The sequence below is a fragment of the Meriones unguiculatus genome, chromosome 1, assembly GCF_030254825.1.
Source record: "Meriones unguiculatus strain TT.TT164.6M chromosome 1, Bangor_MerUng_6.1, whole genome shotgun sequence".
NCBI classification, from domain to species: domain Eukaryota; kingdom Metazoa; phylum Chordata; class Mammalia; order Rodentia; family Muridae; genus Meriones; species Meriones unguiculatus.
This window is the reverse complement of record NC_083349.1, coordinates 174,090,281-174,107,527: the sequence shown is the minus strand read 5'-3', so window position 1 is coordinate 174,107,527 and position 17,247 is coordinate 174,090,281. Positions and strand designations below refer to the sequence as shown.

Genomic DNA, 17,247 nt, shown 5'->3' with positions numbered 1-17,247 from the left:
AGGTTAGAAGGTTGCCTGAGGGATGGGCAGGCTTCCCCTGGCTTCCATTTCTGAGCACAAGAGAAGAGTGTTGTGGAAGGTGGAAAATTTTTTAGGTTGAACATTGTTGACAAAAAACGAGACCGGACTTCAGTGAGAGTGAAGTTTAAGAGGTTAATTATACCCTGCTGGGGCAGAGTGGTACCTCCTTTTCAGCAGCCTACCCCATTAGAGGTACTGAAGCCATCTTCTGCTTCCCAGCGTGGGGAAGAGCAAACTCTTCTCCTGGGAAAGTGCTGAGAGCACCATGCTTTCCCTTACAGCCAACATGCCAACACCCCCCCCCCGCAACACACACACACACACACACACACACCCCTCTGGTTTTGTGTTGTTGTTTTATTTTGTTTAAAGGAACCAAAGGGAGAGAAATTGCCAAGTTGTAAAGTGCTTAAAGAAGAGATGAGAATCTTCATCAAAATGCTAAAAGCTGGAGGGGGAGAGTAATGTGCAAACTCTTGCCTGCTATTTATGGGATTGATTCTCAGATCAAGAGAGGCAAGCAGTTGGATGAAAGGAATTATTGTTAAGCTCCTCGGTAGGAAGATCTAATGGACAATTGCTGCTATCAGAGGGAATTAAATTGCTGTTTCAGTTTGTAAAATATATCAGCGGCTTTTTGAAGCCAGCAAAGGTGTGACAGCTAGGCAGGGAGGCAGGAGACAGGGGCTCCACTGCTCTGCTGGGCTGGCACCAAGTAGAAATGGCTGAAGAAGAGGGCTCTGAACCTGGTCTGTGTTTTCATGCCAAACTGGAGAATGGCTGAATTGGGGGAAGAGTCTGGGGATTGGAGGATGGGAGCCAGAGGGAAAGTAGGGATAGCAAGTGAGCTAAGGGCCCTAATAAGCTAAGACCTCTATAAGTTAGAGCTGTGTGCTTCCTAGTGATAAAGCAAGATGGTAGGCTCTTCTGTGGAAAACCTGGCCAGACTGGAGTCCAAGAAAAGCGAGTTTTGTCCACTGAAGAATGAGGAGGGGCTGACAGCACTGAGGATGTGAGTGATTCTCATTACTCCCCAGTGCTCCCAGCAATGGCTGGGGGCCCAACCCAAGACCCTGCTTGTAAAATTTGTTGCCTTATAGGACCACTAAGCACTCCCTCCCACATGCTATAGATACCAAGGGATACAGAGTAGAAAATAACCTCTCCACACACCCAGAGCTGGTTTCTAGCGTGAACTGGTCCTCGTCTCTAGGCTGGATCACAATGGCTGTGTGGAAAAGACTCATTGCCTCATTTACATGGTGACATTTTGTTATTCCAGATAAAGGGAAAGAACAAGGTGGACTTTGGGGTGGAGACAGCTGATGTATGTGTGTGGAAGGCTTGGGAGTAGGACTGCTCCTTGGGATGAAGAGCCAAAAGGAGGTCTGTGTTACTCGTTTTCTCCATGAGGCACTTAGGGCTGATGAAGGAGAGAGGGAACTGGGCTTTCACATCTCTTAAGGAATCTGTTGCATCCCCACTCTGTTCCCTGGATACTAGGGCATGACCTGGCACCACCTTCTCTGTAAGAAACCCTAGAAAGGTAGCAAAAGAATGTTATCACAGTGAGTTATAGGTGGCCAGAGGGCATGGTGGCCTTGCTAATATCTCTGCTTCCTGCTCAGGTCTGTAGACATTCATTGAGCATCCTGGGCAGGAGCTAGAGGGGTACTAGAGAAGTGAGCCTTCTGGATGCAAGAACCTAGGCTCTGGGCCAGGTGGGGTGTGTCCTGGGACCCAAGTAACTATAGGGCTAGCCATCCTGGGACAGAGCAAAATGAAGGAGTCAGCACTTCTCAGTTCCCATGCCACATGTCTGTCTTTTAGTGATATGACCACAAGTCCTGTGCCTGGCTTCTAAGACCCACTCTGAGTTTGATCTGACCAAATGAAGGACCGTCATTTACCTTCAATATCCTGAAATCAGAGGGAGTAGGAAGTGGCGTCTGCTGGGCTCTGGCCTTTGTGTCACCAGACTTCAGGTCCTGAAGCTTTCTCCCATGAGTGCTCTCATGAGTCATCCTGTACAGTGGATTCTGTAGTGTTTGATGATCTGTGTGTTAGGTCAGGGTCCTGGGGTACCCCATGCCTTTTCCAAGGATTCTTCAGCTCCTACCATAAAGACTTTTCATCTCTCTCCCCTTTGAAAACATTTCAATCAGAAAAAAAAAAAAAAAAACTAACTTGGATGTAAAATCTCCGCCTACATTTTAGAACTTTGTAGCTCACCGATGATGCATCTCATCTCCACTCCATCCTCCTCCATCCCCCCGCTGGCCTAAGACTTGTCCCCATCCTGTTCTCTGTGATTACTCTGTCCATCCATCCCAGGGAACACAGAGTTCCTGTAGAAACTCAGCCTCTAGTGTTTGGGTTTCTGGCCTTTACTGAGTTTTACAGAGAACTAGGGAATGTGTGTGTGTGTGGGGGGGGGGGGGGTTGCATCCGCACGCCTGCCTTTCTTTAGATAAATCCACAGAGTCACATGAAATCAGTGACAGGTTGACACCGTTATTTCAAGATTCATTGCTCAGAGTTGCCAGCAGAGGAGACCTAGCCAATTCCTTCCCACTAACAACACTTTTTTTCCAGGCATAATTTATAGCACTGGGGTGAATTTGTTTCCAAAAGATGAATATCACACTATCAGCAACAGCTGCCTCTCATTTTTATTTGTTTTTAAATTTGACTCAAAGTCCAATTCTCTATACACATCCGAAGCTGTAAATCCTGAAGCAACTGATTACTTGATTTAGTAAACAGGTTATATTATATAATGCAATTAAGGAGGGTCCCTACAACGCCACCTACAGGTGGCTTCTGGGAAGGGAGATCGGCTGGCATCATCTGTCACAGGGGACAAGCCTAGTCTCTGAAGGAAAGAAAGGGGGACTGTGCCAGGGTTGAGGCAGCTTCCCCGGAGGGAGAAGCTAAAGACAGCCAGGTTACTAATGCAGCCTGCCAGCCCCTCCTGCCGAGCTCACAGTGTTTTTTCAGCCTCCTGCAAATCTGTCTAGACGTCAGAACCACTGGCCTGGGCAGCTGTTCAGAGAGGGGAAAGCTTCCGGGATGCAGGTGGAGAAATAATCTAGGGGACTAGGGACTAGGATGATAGAGGATTCCTGGCTTGCTGGCCTCAGGATGTTCCCCAACCCCCACTTGCTAGTGAACTGGGGAAGGAAGAGAAACTGGGAACTGACTGACCCTTGGAATGAAGCTACAACCCAACTATTGGCATTCAATTCAATAAGCATATGTGAAGGGCTAATTGTGGGCAATGGTTTTGCAGATGTTGGAAGCGTCTCTTATTTTGCAGTCCAAAAGGGAATGTGACTTGTATAGGTTGTAGAACTTAGACTTTTGGACCCTAGGCACAGGCTAGATCCTGCGATTTTGTAAATCTTACTCAACTGATTTATTTTGCAGATGGGGAAACTGAGACTCACCCACGGAGTGAGACCTCCATGGGCTCTACTTGTACCAAAGCAAGGAAACCCATATAGAGAAAGGGAGGGACTGAGACAAGGAGAGTCAGAGAGACAGGGACACACACAGAGAAAGAGACAGATAGGGGCAGAGAGAAAGAAAGAAGGGAGAGGGAGAAAGGGGGAGCTCTCTAAATTACTACTGGGGGGGGGGGGCAGATACCCAGGACCACACCAACACTCCTGGGATGCATTAGGCTTTGAAACCTCCAATGTTTTTCTACTTAGAAAAAGCAGGTAACACCACAGAAAACCAGCTTCTGAAGAAGAGAGGGCACTCACTTCCCAGGGCTGAAAGATACTGAACCAACCAGATGTAGTGGTGGCACATCTGTTATCCCAGAATTTACCCCAGAGGCTGAGGCAGAAAGACAGTGAGTCATCCAAGGCTAGCCTGGGCTACCCAAGGACATCCGTGTTTCAAAAATAAAATATGAAATAAAATTACTAAAGCAAGACCAGAGGGAGTGAAGGAGAGGATATCACAGATGAAGAAAATCCAACTATCAGGGTCAAAGAGGGTAGAAACGACCCCCATCCTGTTCTTATGCCAACCACCTGCCCCGTCTCCAGTCTGGAGTGGAGGGGCAGGACGGAGGGAGCAGAGCAAATTTGGGCTTTCCTTCCTTCCCCTACCTCAGCACTGGATACAAGGATAGAATTTAGTCCCAGCTAGGGTCAGGGGCCAGGAACAAATGCTGTCAGGCCAGCTGGCCAGATAGTTCCCAATTAGACTTTGTTTCTCATCCTTAAAAACCTTGAGCCCCCAACCCCTACACCCCTGCCCAATTACTGCCCAGCAGCATTAACCCCTTTGGTGCCCCAGGCCGTTAATGGAATGTTAATTGGTCTAATGGGTTTCATGTCAACAAGTCCTAATGAGCTCCTTCTAACGAGCTTGGCAATTTTTTTTTTTTTCCCTGAGCCTGTGTTTGTCAACACTGGAATTTGCGCTTCAGTCTAAGGGCATCACAGCACGGCCTCTGGGGAGCCAGAGCTAAGAAGGCAGGGAGAGGGGCCGACCCTACGCTGCACATTCCTGTTTCCCATAGTGGAGATTTTCCTGTACCCACCTTTGTGGCCCCAGTGCCCTGTTACCTCGCTTGGCTCTTGTGCCTGCAAAATGGCACTTTGACTCCCTTTGATGGCAGTATCAGTGATACAAATTACTTCCTCCTGGATATTTTGTGGAGTTGAGCGCTGCTATTCTCTGGGGTAAACATTCCTCAGTCTTCTGATTACGGCCTTGGCTGTGGTCCCTTCCATGCCCTGGTGTGGTGTCTGGTGACAGAAACGGACAGGGCCAGCAACCCCACAGAACCGCTGAATAAAGCTCCGGAACTGTAATGGGGCAGGCTTCCCCCAAGGTCTTAAGACCCCCAGCTATCGTCAAAGAACTCCCCCACATCCAGGCCCTGACGGGATGGGTAGGAGTCCCACATTCCCCTTCAGAATGGCGTCTGTGTCCCTTCAAGGAGGAATCAAGCAGGAAGGGGCATGTGTGTGGGGCTGGGTGGGATTAAAGACACCGCGAGACTCGCAAGCCGAGCATGGGGGTCTCTTGAAGCTGAGCTCCAATGGGTCAAATTTCTAGAAGCTTCTGTGCTTGTCTGAGCTGAGAGGGTACCTTAAGCCTCTTTTGAACTGGCCTCCAATTCGCTTGCAAGAGAACTCCTTAGAGGGCAATGGGCAGTGGCCTAGGGACTTCCGGTGACCTCCAAAGAAGGGGAGGGGCAGGAGCCACCTAGCTTTCCTCCTGAACAGCCTGGTAGGCTCAGAGCTGAAAAAAATGTCTCCGCCTTCTGGACGGTTGATTCTAGGATCACAACGCTCTTAACTACCCTTCTTTGCTCTTCAACAGACATTATCAAGGGATACCATCTCTTAACTGACCGCCGCCTTCATTATGGGAGCGTGAACAAAAGAGCGGGGATTTATGACTTTTCCGTTAAACCAAAATTTCTCCTGTTTGAGGTTTCTTTGCCTTACCTTCACTATGAGTTTCTCATTTACGGAATGAAGTTACCAAATGACTCAAACCCAATTTTAAAAGGAACAGTTGCCCCAACAGGCTGAGAAAAACCTTCCTGGCTGTTGCTCCAGCAGTGTCTCTGCCCCATGCTCCCTCTTCTGGAGATTTCTGGTATTGCAACATTTTCCGTCACTGAACTCTTAAAATTGGTACTTTGGGGGACTCTTGAATCACTCCCACCCCCACCCCAGGCCCTAAATCCTAGGTCCAGTCAAAGTTGCTTTATCTGCCAGAGGTCATAACATCCATCTAAGATCCCCATTCTCTTATTCTCCCAGGTTTCAAAAGAGAGCTGATATGGTCGTTATAACATCGAGTCTTTGGAAGGATGGAAGGGGTGGGGAAACAGGGTATGTAGCCTTTGAGGCCTGGAAACTCACTATGCAGACAAGGCTGTCATCAAGACTTGCTGTGCCTTCCTGCCTCTGCTTCCCAAGAGCTAGGATTATAGATGTGTGCCACCACACCTGGTTCTCTTCAAAAGTCTTCATTTGGAAGATCTTTGTAATGTCTCAATAAATATGCCTCTGGGCAAATTCAGGGGTGGGGTAAATGCTTAGAACAGCACAGGTCCTGCTGTCCATCTCTAGCGCTGCAAAGGAGGGGGAGAAGGAGGAAGAGGAAATGTTCTTTTTCCTTCCGTGATTCTCTCTAGTCTGTCCATGCTTACTATGACTGGCAACAACCCACGCAAAGCCTGGCCGTGAAGACAAAACTTGATAATTTTTCTGACAGAAGAGACAGGCTCTCCTCCTCTGCTCTCTCCTAGGCTCCTGTGCAAAGGATAGCCTGGGTCTCCATGTTCATCGTGTGTTGAGATGGACACACGGCAAGCCCAGTGGTCTGCCTTCTGGGCACATCAGGATAGAGAGAAGAGCAAGCCTTGAAGCCGAGGTGATCTCTCTGCTCAGGCGAAGCTGTTGCTCGGGCACTGTCATCCCCAACCCCCACGTTCTTTCTTTCTGCCAAATTATCACCTCCCTCTACCAAGCAGACCCCCTGGAGAGGAGCTCTGGCCTCCTTCATCCATCCTGCCTCTCTCCTTAGCACAGTTCCCTGCACAGTTGATATGTGATAAGCATCTGTTGAATGAAACATGAACCCCACTGCTTTGCTTGTGCACTTGAGGTCAAAGCATGCCTGGTACTTTGGAGACCCAGGTCAGGCCAGGGTAGTTCTTTCTTTCCCTTCCTGAAAAGAACAATAACAAAACACACACACAACCGCACCACACACACACACACACACACACACTCCTGAGACCCGCATCGCTTTTGAATGGCACCTCTAAGATACTTTTCAGTTCTTACAGACCTCAGAAATGTGGACATTTTGGAAGGCTCTGGGAAGCGGAGACTGGAGGAACCCCCCTGAGTGCATGCATGGAGACCTGAACTCTGGCTCACAAAAGCTTCTAGCTCACTAGCCCCTCTACCCAGGAGACAGTTTCCACCCCTGCATGTTCTTAGGGCTCTCCTGGTTCCCCTCCCCCACCCCACCCCCGTGCTGGACAGTGCTACATCAGCAACCGCCCTGTGAGTGGCTGGCTTTAAATATTTCAGGGCATCCACTGCAGCTCAGCATCTCTCTGGGCATTCCGTTTCCCTGGGTGGCACTGCCAGGATGTCTCCACTTACAAGCCATGCTCTAGTTCAAGGGGAAATGTGGCGGCCCCAAGAGGCAGTTCGTTTACTGGTGACGGGGTGGTGTGGGATGCCTTAGAGCGGACCTGTAACACACACCACACACACACACACACACACACACACACACACACACACACTTCCTCAGGGCCTGTCTTCTCCTATGTAGGAGGCAGGCCATCCATTTGGCAATTCTGGCTCTACATCCTGGTGGTTCTATATTGGACCAAAACTGGAGAAAGTGCTAGTGTCATAGTATGCACCTAAGAACACCAAGAAGTGATTAATACTCTTCTATTACTTCCCTTCCCAAAAAAACCTCCATGCAGGTCAACCCTGGACTAGTCATGAAGAGGGCTGATGGTCCATGCCCCTTGCTACCACTAGGGGGTGAAATGAGCACACTTGGGAGGGTAAGCCTGGTGCTTGGGGACGGAGATCCTGAGTCTCCAAGTTGTAGGCGGATGGGCTTTCCGCCTAGGGGGAATGCTGAAGGTTCTCCTGAATGCCTGCCAGGGGCTGAGCAAGGAGCGCCCTTGTCTGAGAGGGGTGGGGAGGATGAAGCAGGCCAGCCACCAGCGAAGCTACCCACTGTCTCCCCGCTTACCAACCAGGCCTGAGCTGCTGCTGTGCGAAGCATCACCGCAGGGGTACAGATTGTTTTACATATCATTTGAATATTATTTCTTTTGAGTCAAAATAGCGCAGCAAACCCCTCTCTACATGGCCCCTTCCCGTAGTTCTGACTTGCTCCCCTGAAGAACCCCTAGTCCCTGCGTATTCCATTCAATCCAGGTGTTGCAAGTGGAAAGAAAGTTGGAGCTGGTTAGTCCCTGGGCTGCCTGTACTTGGTACTAACGCTGCGGCCCCTTTTCTTCTGCCCACAGATCCTCCATGTGAATCAATCCCATGATGCAACATGCCTCCCCAGCCCCAGCTCTGACAATGATGGCCACGCAGAATGTCCCTCCCCCACCCTACCAGGACAGCCCCCAGGTGAGTGTGCCAGGGAAGAATGGGGAGGTCTGGTAGCCTTAGAAACCCCATGTGGCAGTCAGTCCTGGCTCAGCTTTAGCCTGTCAGCTTTGGGGAGGCTTCTCTGGAGAGTCTGGTCTGGAAAATACAGGTCCTTGAAGTGTCATTGAGCTTGACAAAACACCCAGGCTGGGTTAATTCTGTCACCAGGACCGTAGCCTGGAGTGGTGATCACAGACCTGTCTGCCGTTCTCACAGAGCAGACATTGGAAAGTACAGCTAAAGCCTTTAGTCCTGCTCAGGGCAAAATCCTGCCTGCCTCAGCACCCGACCTCCCTACCTCTGGTCTCTTGAGCCCTTCTGACCAGTGCCCTGCTACCTGCCTGTTAGAAGAATCTCTTGGGGCTCTTCTGGGCTTCTGCCTAAAAAGGGCAAGATTCTCGGCCCACGGCTTCAGTTCCCCTGATCTAGTTCTCATGTGACATCATCAGCTCCATGTTCTTCTGAGCCTCCTTCCCTGGCTGCAAAACCTGTGACCCCCAGCAGCACTGGCTTCCCACTACTTTGGTTCCCTCTGATTTTTGTTATTATTGTTGTTGTTTGTTTTGCTTTTTGGAGGTTCTGTCTTTCTTTTGTTTTGTTTTGTTCTGGAAGCTTCTACCTTGTGTGGATTGGGCTGCTGTAGTCCCCGAGACCCATCCCTTCTTATTTCTACGTTGGGTGCCTCCCAGCAGCCGCTGAGTCTCCGAGAGCCTGAGTTCTAGGGCTGTTCTTTCACGGGGGACGACCCCTTTTTGGCCTCTATCTGGGGTTCTCCTCCTTTCTCCACCCTAATCGTGTGAGTCTATCCCTGATCAATAATTATCCACTGGGCATGTGTCATGTCAATTGCACCCGCTAGAATGCTCTCTTCGCATTTAACCCAAGGAAGTCCTACTGTGTGTCAGCCCACCTTCTCTGCAGCAACTGTCCTCTGGCTGTCTCTATGCCTTGCATGCCAGCCAGGGAGATTTCAAACATAGTCATCCTCAAAGACCACGTGGGAACGAGTATTGAGAGGTGGCGACGAGGCAGGGGACTTTGTTCACAGTAGGTCCTTGGCCTCCTGATGCCCCTGCTTGGTGTGAACCCCTAGCAGCTGTCCTGTACACCACGTCGCTTCCAACCTCTGGGAAGTTGACAGATGTGCTGTAGGGCCACTTTACAAACCATCTTTGACTCCTTCCATCATCATCCAATGACCACCTTCTAGAACACGTCCTTGGGTCTCTAGGCTTATTCAACACAGGACCTTTATACTCTTTCCCTGGATCACTTTAACCTTAAGAAATAGGTTGGATGAAGATGGAGGCTAAGGAAGAAGGGTTAAGGCAGTGATAGGAGTGGCTGGAATAAAGCAGGGAGCAGGGATCCCAAACTGCTGAGGTTTGGGAACAGGGCTACAGAGATTTCTGGTTCATGGAAGAAAAACCGCTTTTTTCCTGTATTTGGGTACTGGCCTTTGGAGTCAGGAGGCCCCAGCAGTCCCTGTCCCCACTCTTTAGGGTTGGGGTGGTTCTCCCATGTGCTTGAACACTAACATTCCATACAGCTGGTCCCCTGCCTTCCTCCCTCTCAGCTTTCAAGAGCTAACCCCAGCTCCTCAGGGGAAAACTCCGCTCAATTTCCCTTGTAATGTCATTATCCTAAAGAACCAGCTGCTCTCTGACACGGTGTCTTCAGGAAAGCCGGGCCTTATGATAGGACATGGGTCAGGCACACAGGGACTCGACTCAGATAGGGGCCCTCAGGAAATGAGACCCACTCTTTCATTACCCCTTCAGTTCCAATCTTGTGACTTCCCTCTGTGACACAACTCCATGTCACCTCCCCAGAAACCCAGTTTCTTTCACAGGCAAGCAATGGACAGTCTCTGATATGAAGTCCCCAAAATGAGGAAGGGAGCGAGAAGCAGAGCCTCTCCTCGGAGACCCATGCAATCGTTTTAATAATGTTCCCGTTGTGCTAAGGGCTAGCAATACTGAGCATAATCTATTCAAATGCACAGGAGAATGTCACTTTGGAAAATTAGGAATCTGCATTAAAAAATTCCCAAGCCCCGGACCTTCTTTATAATAAATTAGAATTTTTTTTCTAGGCAAGTTCTTAACTTGGCAATTTTCATTTTGAAGTTTGGGGAATAAAGTTATTAAAAATGAGGGAGAATTTTTTTTTCTTTTCCATTTTAGTAGGAAAGCATTAATGGTTATGGCCCCATGCTATTTGGGCATAAGCCAAAGTGGTATGATGGCTAAGTGGCTTCTAGTCCCTCTGGGCTGTTTGAGTTTGTCTGGGGGGAACTCTGTGACTTCTCATAAGGACATCAGTCTGTTTATTATGCTCTGAAGACTGATTGTATATTTAGAAATTGCGAAAGCAACAGCCCTGTAGTACCCTTCATGCAGACCACTTCCTTCTTCCTGTAGCTTTACGTTGAATTCTGTTGGGGTAGCAGCGCCCTCTACTGTCCAACTACAATACCGCATACTCTGGTTTCTCGTCAGGTCACTCAGTCACTTTTTACCTCAGTTCCAATATGTTGTGTCTGTGCCCTTGACTCAGACACTCATTCTATGCACTGAAGACATAGGGGTGGCTTGCTTGAACTCAGAATTCTGTAAGGATTGGTTAATGAAAATGTTGTCTACAGGGACGCTGGATATGAAGTAGATATATGGACCCTCTGTTCAACACATCGTGCTGAGTCCTCTGTTAATTGTTTCTGTTCTAATGCAACTCTGTCACAGTGGGCCTGGCTGTCATAGTCACTGGGATTTTCACAGCTTCCACCTCCTTCTTGCCCAGAATCCCTGCAATCTCTAATGGGATTCTCAAAGCCAGGCCCCTTTATTATACATTCGTAAAATACCGGCAAATGTCACTCTGGTCTCCTTCCTAGAATTCTCATGCTATCAACTGCCCTGTGACTCCTTCTAGTCATATATCCTTCATGCATATTCTCTCCATCTCTCCACCTCAGAAAAACCTTGAAGCCCTCCTGTTTCTTGTCAGGCAGCATACGCATACGCAGCGTCTTTCACCGTGCCAAGTTCTCCCTTCTGTGGCTTTGCCGGCAGCTCCAGGAAACAGGGGTTTAGTAGTGAGGGCAACAGCTTTTCCACCCTTGTCAAGGCCCAGGAAACAGAAGGCAGCAATCCCACCCCTACTCTTCCTCAAACATAGACCCAGATGTACTGTTCCATAAACGCTTTTTTGGTTTGCAGGCAGGACACATATTAAATCATCTGGTCTGCTGGTATAGAGAGTCAATGTTTAAAATTCTCTGTCTGCACATCTCCAGCAAACCCTGCTGCACAGACATTTGACTAGAAAGCGGAACTCTTTTTCAGCCCCGGTTAGTGTGGCGCTCGATGGAAAGGGGAGACTGGGAATAAATGGATAGGCAGGTGGCTGGGAGCTGATGCTGAATGGCATGAGGATACTTGCTCAGAAAGGGGCTTTGGTGGTTTACTCAGGACTGGCTTCCTCACTCACCAGAGAAAGCAAGATGGCAAAATGAGAACTCAGTGTCCAGACTCATTTGGGGATGCTCCCCTCAGAGTGAAGGCAAGCATTTGCCTGAGGCCCTTTGAAAGCAGAATTCCACTGCTTTATCACCCTGCAACCCTTGGAGTAAAGACAGCGAGTGTCAGGGTCCAAGGAAACTGCATTCATGGTTCCAGAGTCAAGATGGTGCTTTCCTACCTTAGAGAAGGGGCTACAAAGCACTCTCTCCTACCCCACACCCTTGCTTCCCCTCCCGATTCTAGCCCTTATTCTCCAAGAAGAAGCAAGGGTGCATCGGGCCTGAGGAAGCTGGCTGGGCTTTGATCAGTCATTAGGATCTCCACGCTGGTTTCATTAACAAGGCAGAAGGGGGTGGACGGGGCCCCTGCCTGTGAATGGCCTCCATCCAGGCCATGCAGCTGTGACGGGCAGGGCAAGCAGGTTCAGATGTTGTCACACTCCTTTACATCCCTCTCATCTCTTTAAGGCCTGGAGCCCCCTGCCTTGCAGGGTCCTCTGCTCAGCTGCCTGTGAAACCCATTCACTTTGCCACAGAGAGTTAATTTCTCAGCTTTGAAAGTTCCCCTAAGCCTTTTCTGTAGCTATGATTGACAGGTTCCTCTGCCCCTGGGGGGCAACACCTCAGGGACCGTATGGGAGACCCATCTTTCCTCGATTTGACTCATCAAAACATATTCTTCTCTTCCTTTCATTTTGTACTGGGCCTTTCTTCCCTTTATATTCAGTGACCTTTCTCCCTGCCCACTTGGGCCACCCATGCCTTTAGACCTGCATAGAAGGCAAAAGCAAACTCCAGGTCTAGCTGAGCCCTTTCCATCTGTGCATAGATGATGGACTGGCCCCAGGACTAGAAAGTCTGTGATGAAACATGCTCAGAGCCCAGTTTAGGTTTTGCCTTTGATTAACTTACTTACCACCTCAGTACTGGTAGTTCCCAGAAGCAGAGATCTTATTGTCTAATTTCTTGTCTCCAAGCAGGGCAAGTGCTCTAAACAGCTACAAAAAGAGTTAATGGCCCAAGGATGCAAAGCCTAAAGTAAATCAAGGAACAGGTGCTCCCGTGAGCAGCAGGGCTGAGGGACACATTACATGCTGTGTCCTTTCTTGTACCACCTTTGGAGAGATTCAGTGTCCCTGTGGCCTAGCAGGAGGGGTTAGGTGAGTAAGACACCAGGACTCCTGTTGTTCTAGGAACTGGTGGTCTGGGAGAGTAGGATGACTCACCAGAGCAGACATTCAGGAATTCTGGGTATGACCCTGACCCTGCTGCCATTTATCACACAAATTCAGGCGAATAACTTCAGTAACAACCGACCTCTTCCATTCCTTCTTCCTTTTAACAAATATTGAGTGCTTCCTTCGTGCCTTGCCAACTGTGTACTGTGCACTGGGGGTGCAGACTTGGAGTTCCTGTCCTGATGGGGCCTTAGTTTCTTCAGGGGCAAAGTGGAACTCTGGCCCTCCCTGCCTTGTAACCCATGAACACTGCAGTATAAATCTCAGGTGGGGTTTTGCCGAGTCTGCTCAGCTATGCTCTGGCTTGATTCCTCACGGCATCTTCTGCACATCTCTATAGCCAAGATGGGATTGAACTTTAATTACTTTTTTATTAGGAACACAATAGGCATATCAGATATGTTTTTTCAGCTAAGAACACACACAGACACACACACACACACACACACACTCGTGTGGATAGACACATGCACACAATGAGACTGTGTTGGAAATCACTGGCTGGCTTGGGACTATGACAGGAGTGAAGAATCCTCTGGAAATGAATGGGAAGTGAGGGGAGTGGTCACATTCCAAAAAACTGTACAGATCTGAGAAGTGTGAGATGGGGTTCCCATCCCTTACCTGATGTCTGTTCCTGGTTCCTGTCAATGATAACCAGGTCTGCAGTTGGGGGCAGGGGCAGCATCTGATTAGATCCACTTTTGTAAACCACTGCCTATAAAGCTCTATGTATTTGATAGTTAATTAATCAAGGCAGTAATCGATTAATTAACTAATTAATTAATTGTACAGCACCCTAACTTGTCTGTGGACTTGTCTTGTTAGCTGGCCCGGGGATCCTGGTGGAGGGGACTCAGGCCTTCTGTCCCAGCAACTCCCCACTGCCAGGTGCTATCCTGATTCTGTTGCTGATCCCCCTTCCTAGCCTAACTACAGATATTTTGAGGAGGCCTCTGTAGCATCTTGTTTGTCCTGAGTCTTTTAACCATCACTCACTCAGTATCCGCCATTCAGTCATTTAACAACACGTTAAAGCTGAAGAACCCATAGAGATGGCCCCAAAGTGCCACAGATGTTGAGACTGAATACAGATACAGATGAGGCAGAGGCCAAGGCTACCTGATTCTTGGGACTGTGGAGAAAAGAATGCATTCTTGGGAGCTAAATGCATTCAGCTCCAGAGAAGGGGAAGTGAGGATGCTTCCATGAGAGGCAGCCATGGGGATCATCAGGTAAGTGCAGGCAGTCCAGAGCAGTGGGGTGTGAGAGGTGAGAGCATGGGGTAGGGTACTCATCCCCCTTGCTAGGGTTCAAGGAACAGGCCTAGGCTTTGAACACTGAGACCATTACCTCCCTCTCAACACTGGCCATACCTGCTGCTGCCTCCCACTTTTCAGCCAAAACTGATAGTTACCAAATGGCTTCAAGCTCTTAACCCACCCCAAGTCTTCTGGGTGCTAGGAAAACCCATGCTGGCTTTTTCCTGGCACTAGAGGAAGTTGCTGGCTGGAGCCTTTGCAGCCCTCAGTGGGCCAGACCTGCATGGAATCTGTTGAGCTCCTTAGGACTGTTCTTCCTGACTTTCTCCTGCCAGGTGTAGGGCTCAGAGAAAAGGGAAAGTGTCTTAGGAGAAGTGTCTGTGTTGATAAAGTAAAGATATGGGCTAAGCATAGAAGACTGGCAAAAGAAAGCATCAACAATGCTTAGGGGCCCAAAGCTGTAACTTGTAGGCACGTGTCTAGCATGCGCAAGACCTGGGTTCCATCTCCAGCACTGCAAGTGATGCCAGAAAGTGCCGAGAAACACTCAGCCATGCACTGTCCTGTATGTCCTCATGGTAGAAACAGGGAGAGGTAGAATTCACCCTGTTCAGTTGAGAGGCCTTCTGGGGCTCAAAGGAACTGAGTCAGCTGGCCTAGAGGGCAGCTGATGACTGGTGGCATCTCTTTCTGTCATCCCGCTCCTAAGCTCATCCTTGCCCCACTTCCAGGGAGCATTTCAAAGTGGGTTCTTTTGGCAGAGGTACACTGATGTCACAGGACCCCAGGGCTGATCATCTGCAGAGGAGAACGGAGGCAGCCGGCTGGTGGGGCGCAGGCTTTAAGATGCACAGATTATATTAATAGCAACTGCCATGCTGAGGCCTATTAAATCCCAGCGGCTTATGCCATGTGTTATCTCCTTTCACTCTAGCAACCTTTAACTGTAGGTGTAAAGAAATTATTCCCATTTTATAGACAGGCATCAGAAAGGTTGAAGAATTTGCCCAAGTCCCACCTCTGCCCAAGGCAGACGGAGCCAAATGTAAAGAAGATGCCCACCTCAGCATATCCAGCTGAGATTCATTAGCTCCAGACCTTGGCAGGGTGCCTGCTGCTCCAGTCAGTGTGTGGTCAGAGACTGTAGGCTTCTCTGTTATGACCCGAGGCATTTGGGCTCAGCCGGAGAGGTAGCATTGCATGGGGAGTCCTGTCTGCTGCACACCCACCTCTCCTGCATTCCATGGAGTTTGGATAGTCTCTGTGTAGGACAGTAGGGCTACAACAATAAACAGATAAGACCGGGCCACTGCCGTAAAGCATCCTCCAGTCTGACAGGAGAGTGCAACCAGCTGGCAAATAATCAGAAGCATGCTACCAGGCCATGAAAGCACAGAGCAGGTATCTCTGTCAGCACCATTAAGGGACAGCTGCCCTCCCAGCAGGGACTGGGGGTAGGAAATATCCCTCCTGTTCCTCAGATAAAGCATCAGAAGGGAAGGTTATGTATGCAAAGTTGCCCAGCCATCAGTGCTTAGGGTAAGATTCAAAACTATTTTTATGTGACATGAACACCTCTGCTCTACCTAATACGAAGTGCCTTTCTGGCATGCTGGGAAGCCTTTGCTGTGGTTCTCTACTCAAGGCTACCTGCCTCCATCTCTGTGAGTATCAGAGCAGAAGTCTCAGTGGATCCTGTAGGAAATAGAAGTTGACCACAGATTGGATCTCAGGGTTAAAGGCCCTAACCCAGCTTTTTCCTGAAGCTCAGGGTCTCTAGAGGACCCGTCTGTGGCTTCCAAGAGAAAAATCACGAGAGCAGTAGGCCATTTTGGGCTAATAAGCCCCCCATACTTCTCTGCTTAGGCTCCACCTGAGTTAGAAGTGTTTTCAGCACAATCATTGTTGGAGAAATTGACTTGAAATTTTGTGTGAGAGGTTCACTGGGTGACAGGCATAGGCAACAAGGGTCTCCAGGAGTTTCTTCAGCTACATGGATGTCTGTTTCTTGTCTGTCAAATGGACTGAGAAACTGCACAGGATTGCTCATCTGCATGGAAGCCTGCATCAACCTTTTCCTATTCGGGTAGATTCTGACGGACTTTGGCTGTTCCCTGCTACAAGTGGAGAAGGAAGGCATTTAACGGAAAGGTGTCATACAAGTGCTGGTGAGGACAGCAAGAGTGGCTCTTTCTGGCCTCTCTTATATCCATTCAGAAGCTCTTCTACTCATCCTGAAGATGGAAGATAAGGCTTTCAGAACAATTGGATCTCCTAGATTCCCTAGATATTGTATAGCCATTCATGCATTTCGTTAGCCTCGACTCTTCCCATTAATTGGATGGCAGGCAGGGAACGACACTGAAGAATTGGGACCAGGGAGATAAAGGGATGGCTCAGAAGCTAAGAGCACTTGTTGCTTTTTCAGAGCACCCACACAGCAGCTTATAACTGTCTATAACTGCAGTTCCCGGAGATCTGACACCCTGTTCTGTCCTCCGCAGACACCAGGCATGCATGTGGTACACAAACATACATGTATGCAAAACATCCAAATACATAAAAATAAGAAGAGGAGGAGCAGGAGAAGGAAAAGGAGAAGAAGAAAGAATTGGGACAGAAGTCACTGAGCTTTGAGATTTGGGCAGGGCTGGTTCCATCTTGGAGACATAGAGAAGCTTGGTGATTATCATATCCAAGAAAGGGAAGCAGGCGGGTACTGGCCCTTTCATTCCAAGAAGGACCCACAGCTAAGAGAAGAGTCAAGGATCACATAGATAGGCCTCCCCAAAGCCAACACTATCTTGTCCTGTCTACTAGATGCAATCTTGCTCTCTTGATTAAGCCTTGTCCCAAAACATGTCCCTAAAACCCATGGGAGGTTCATCAGCCTTCATTTGCTGAGGCTTTTCTGATTTCCTAGTCTGCCCTCAGGGCATTGCGTAACTCTGCCTGCCCCCTTCTCTGTGCCCTAGCTTCCTCTGCTTAGAAAGGGACAGGGCTGCCGGTCTGTCTGCCTCAGT

The 17,247-nt window shown here is 49.0% G+C and overlaps 1 protein-coding gene across 8 annotated transcripts in view; it reads left to right on the top strand.

Annotated features, from left to right (window-relative positions):
* Positions 1–17,247, top strand: part of Pknox2 (PBX/knotted 1 homeobox 2) — a 262,649-nt gene that overhangs the window by 173,398 nt on the left and 72,004 nt on the right. For 4 of the 8 annotated variants that reach the window (XM_060371692.1, XM_021638655.2, XM_060371686.1 and 1 more), the window contains one exon: positions 8,072–8,180. The exons of 2 other annotated variants lie outside the window; for them this stretch is intronic. In XM_060371692.1, the coding sequence (XP_060227675.1) occupies positions 8,094–8,180 (87 nt within the window). In that variant the 5' untranslated portion in view covers positions 8,072–8,093. Of the gene's footprint in view, positions 1–6,310; positions 6,436–8,071; positions 8,181–17,247 lie in introns of all 8 variants that reach the window. 2 more of the 8 variants (XM_060371682.1, XM_060371688.1) reach the window with 1 other exon arrangement.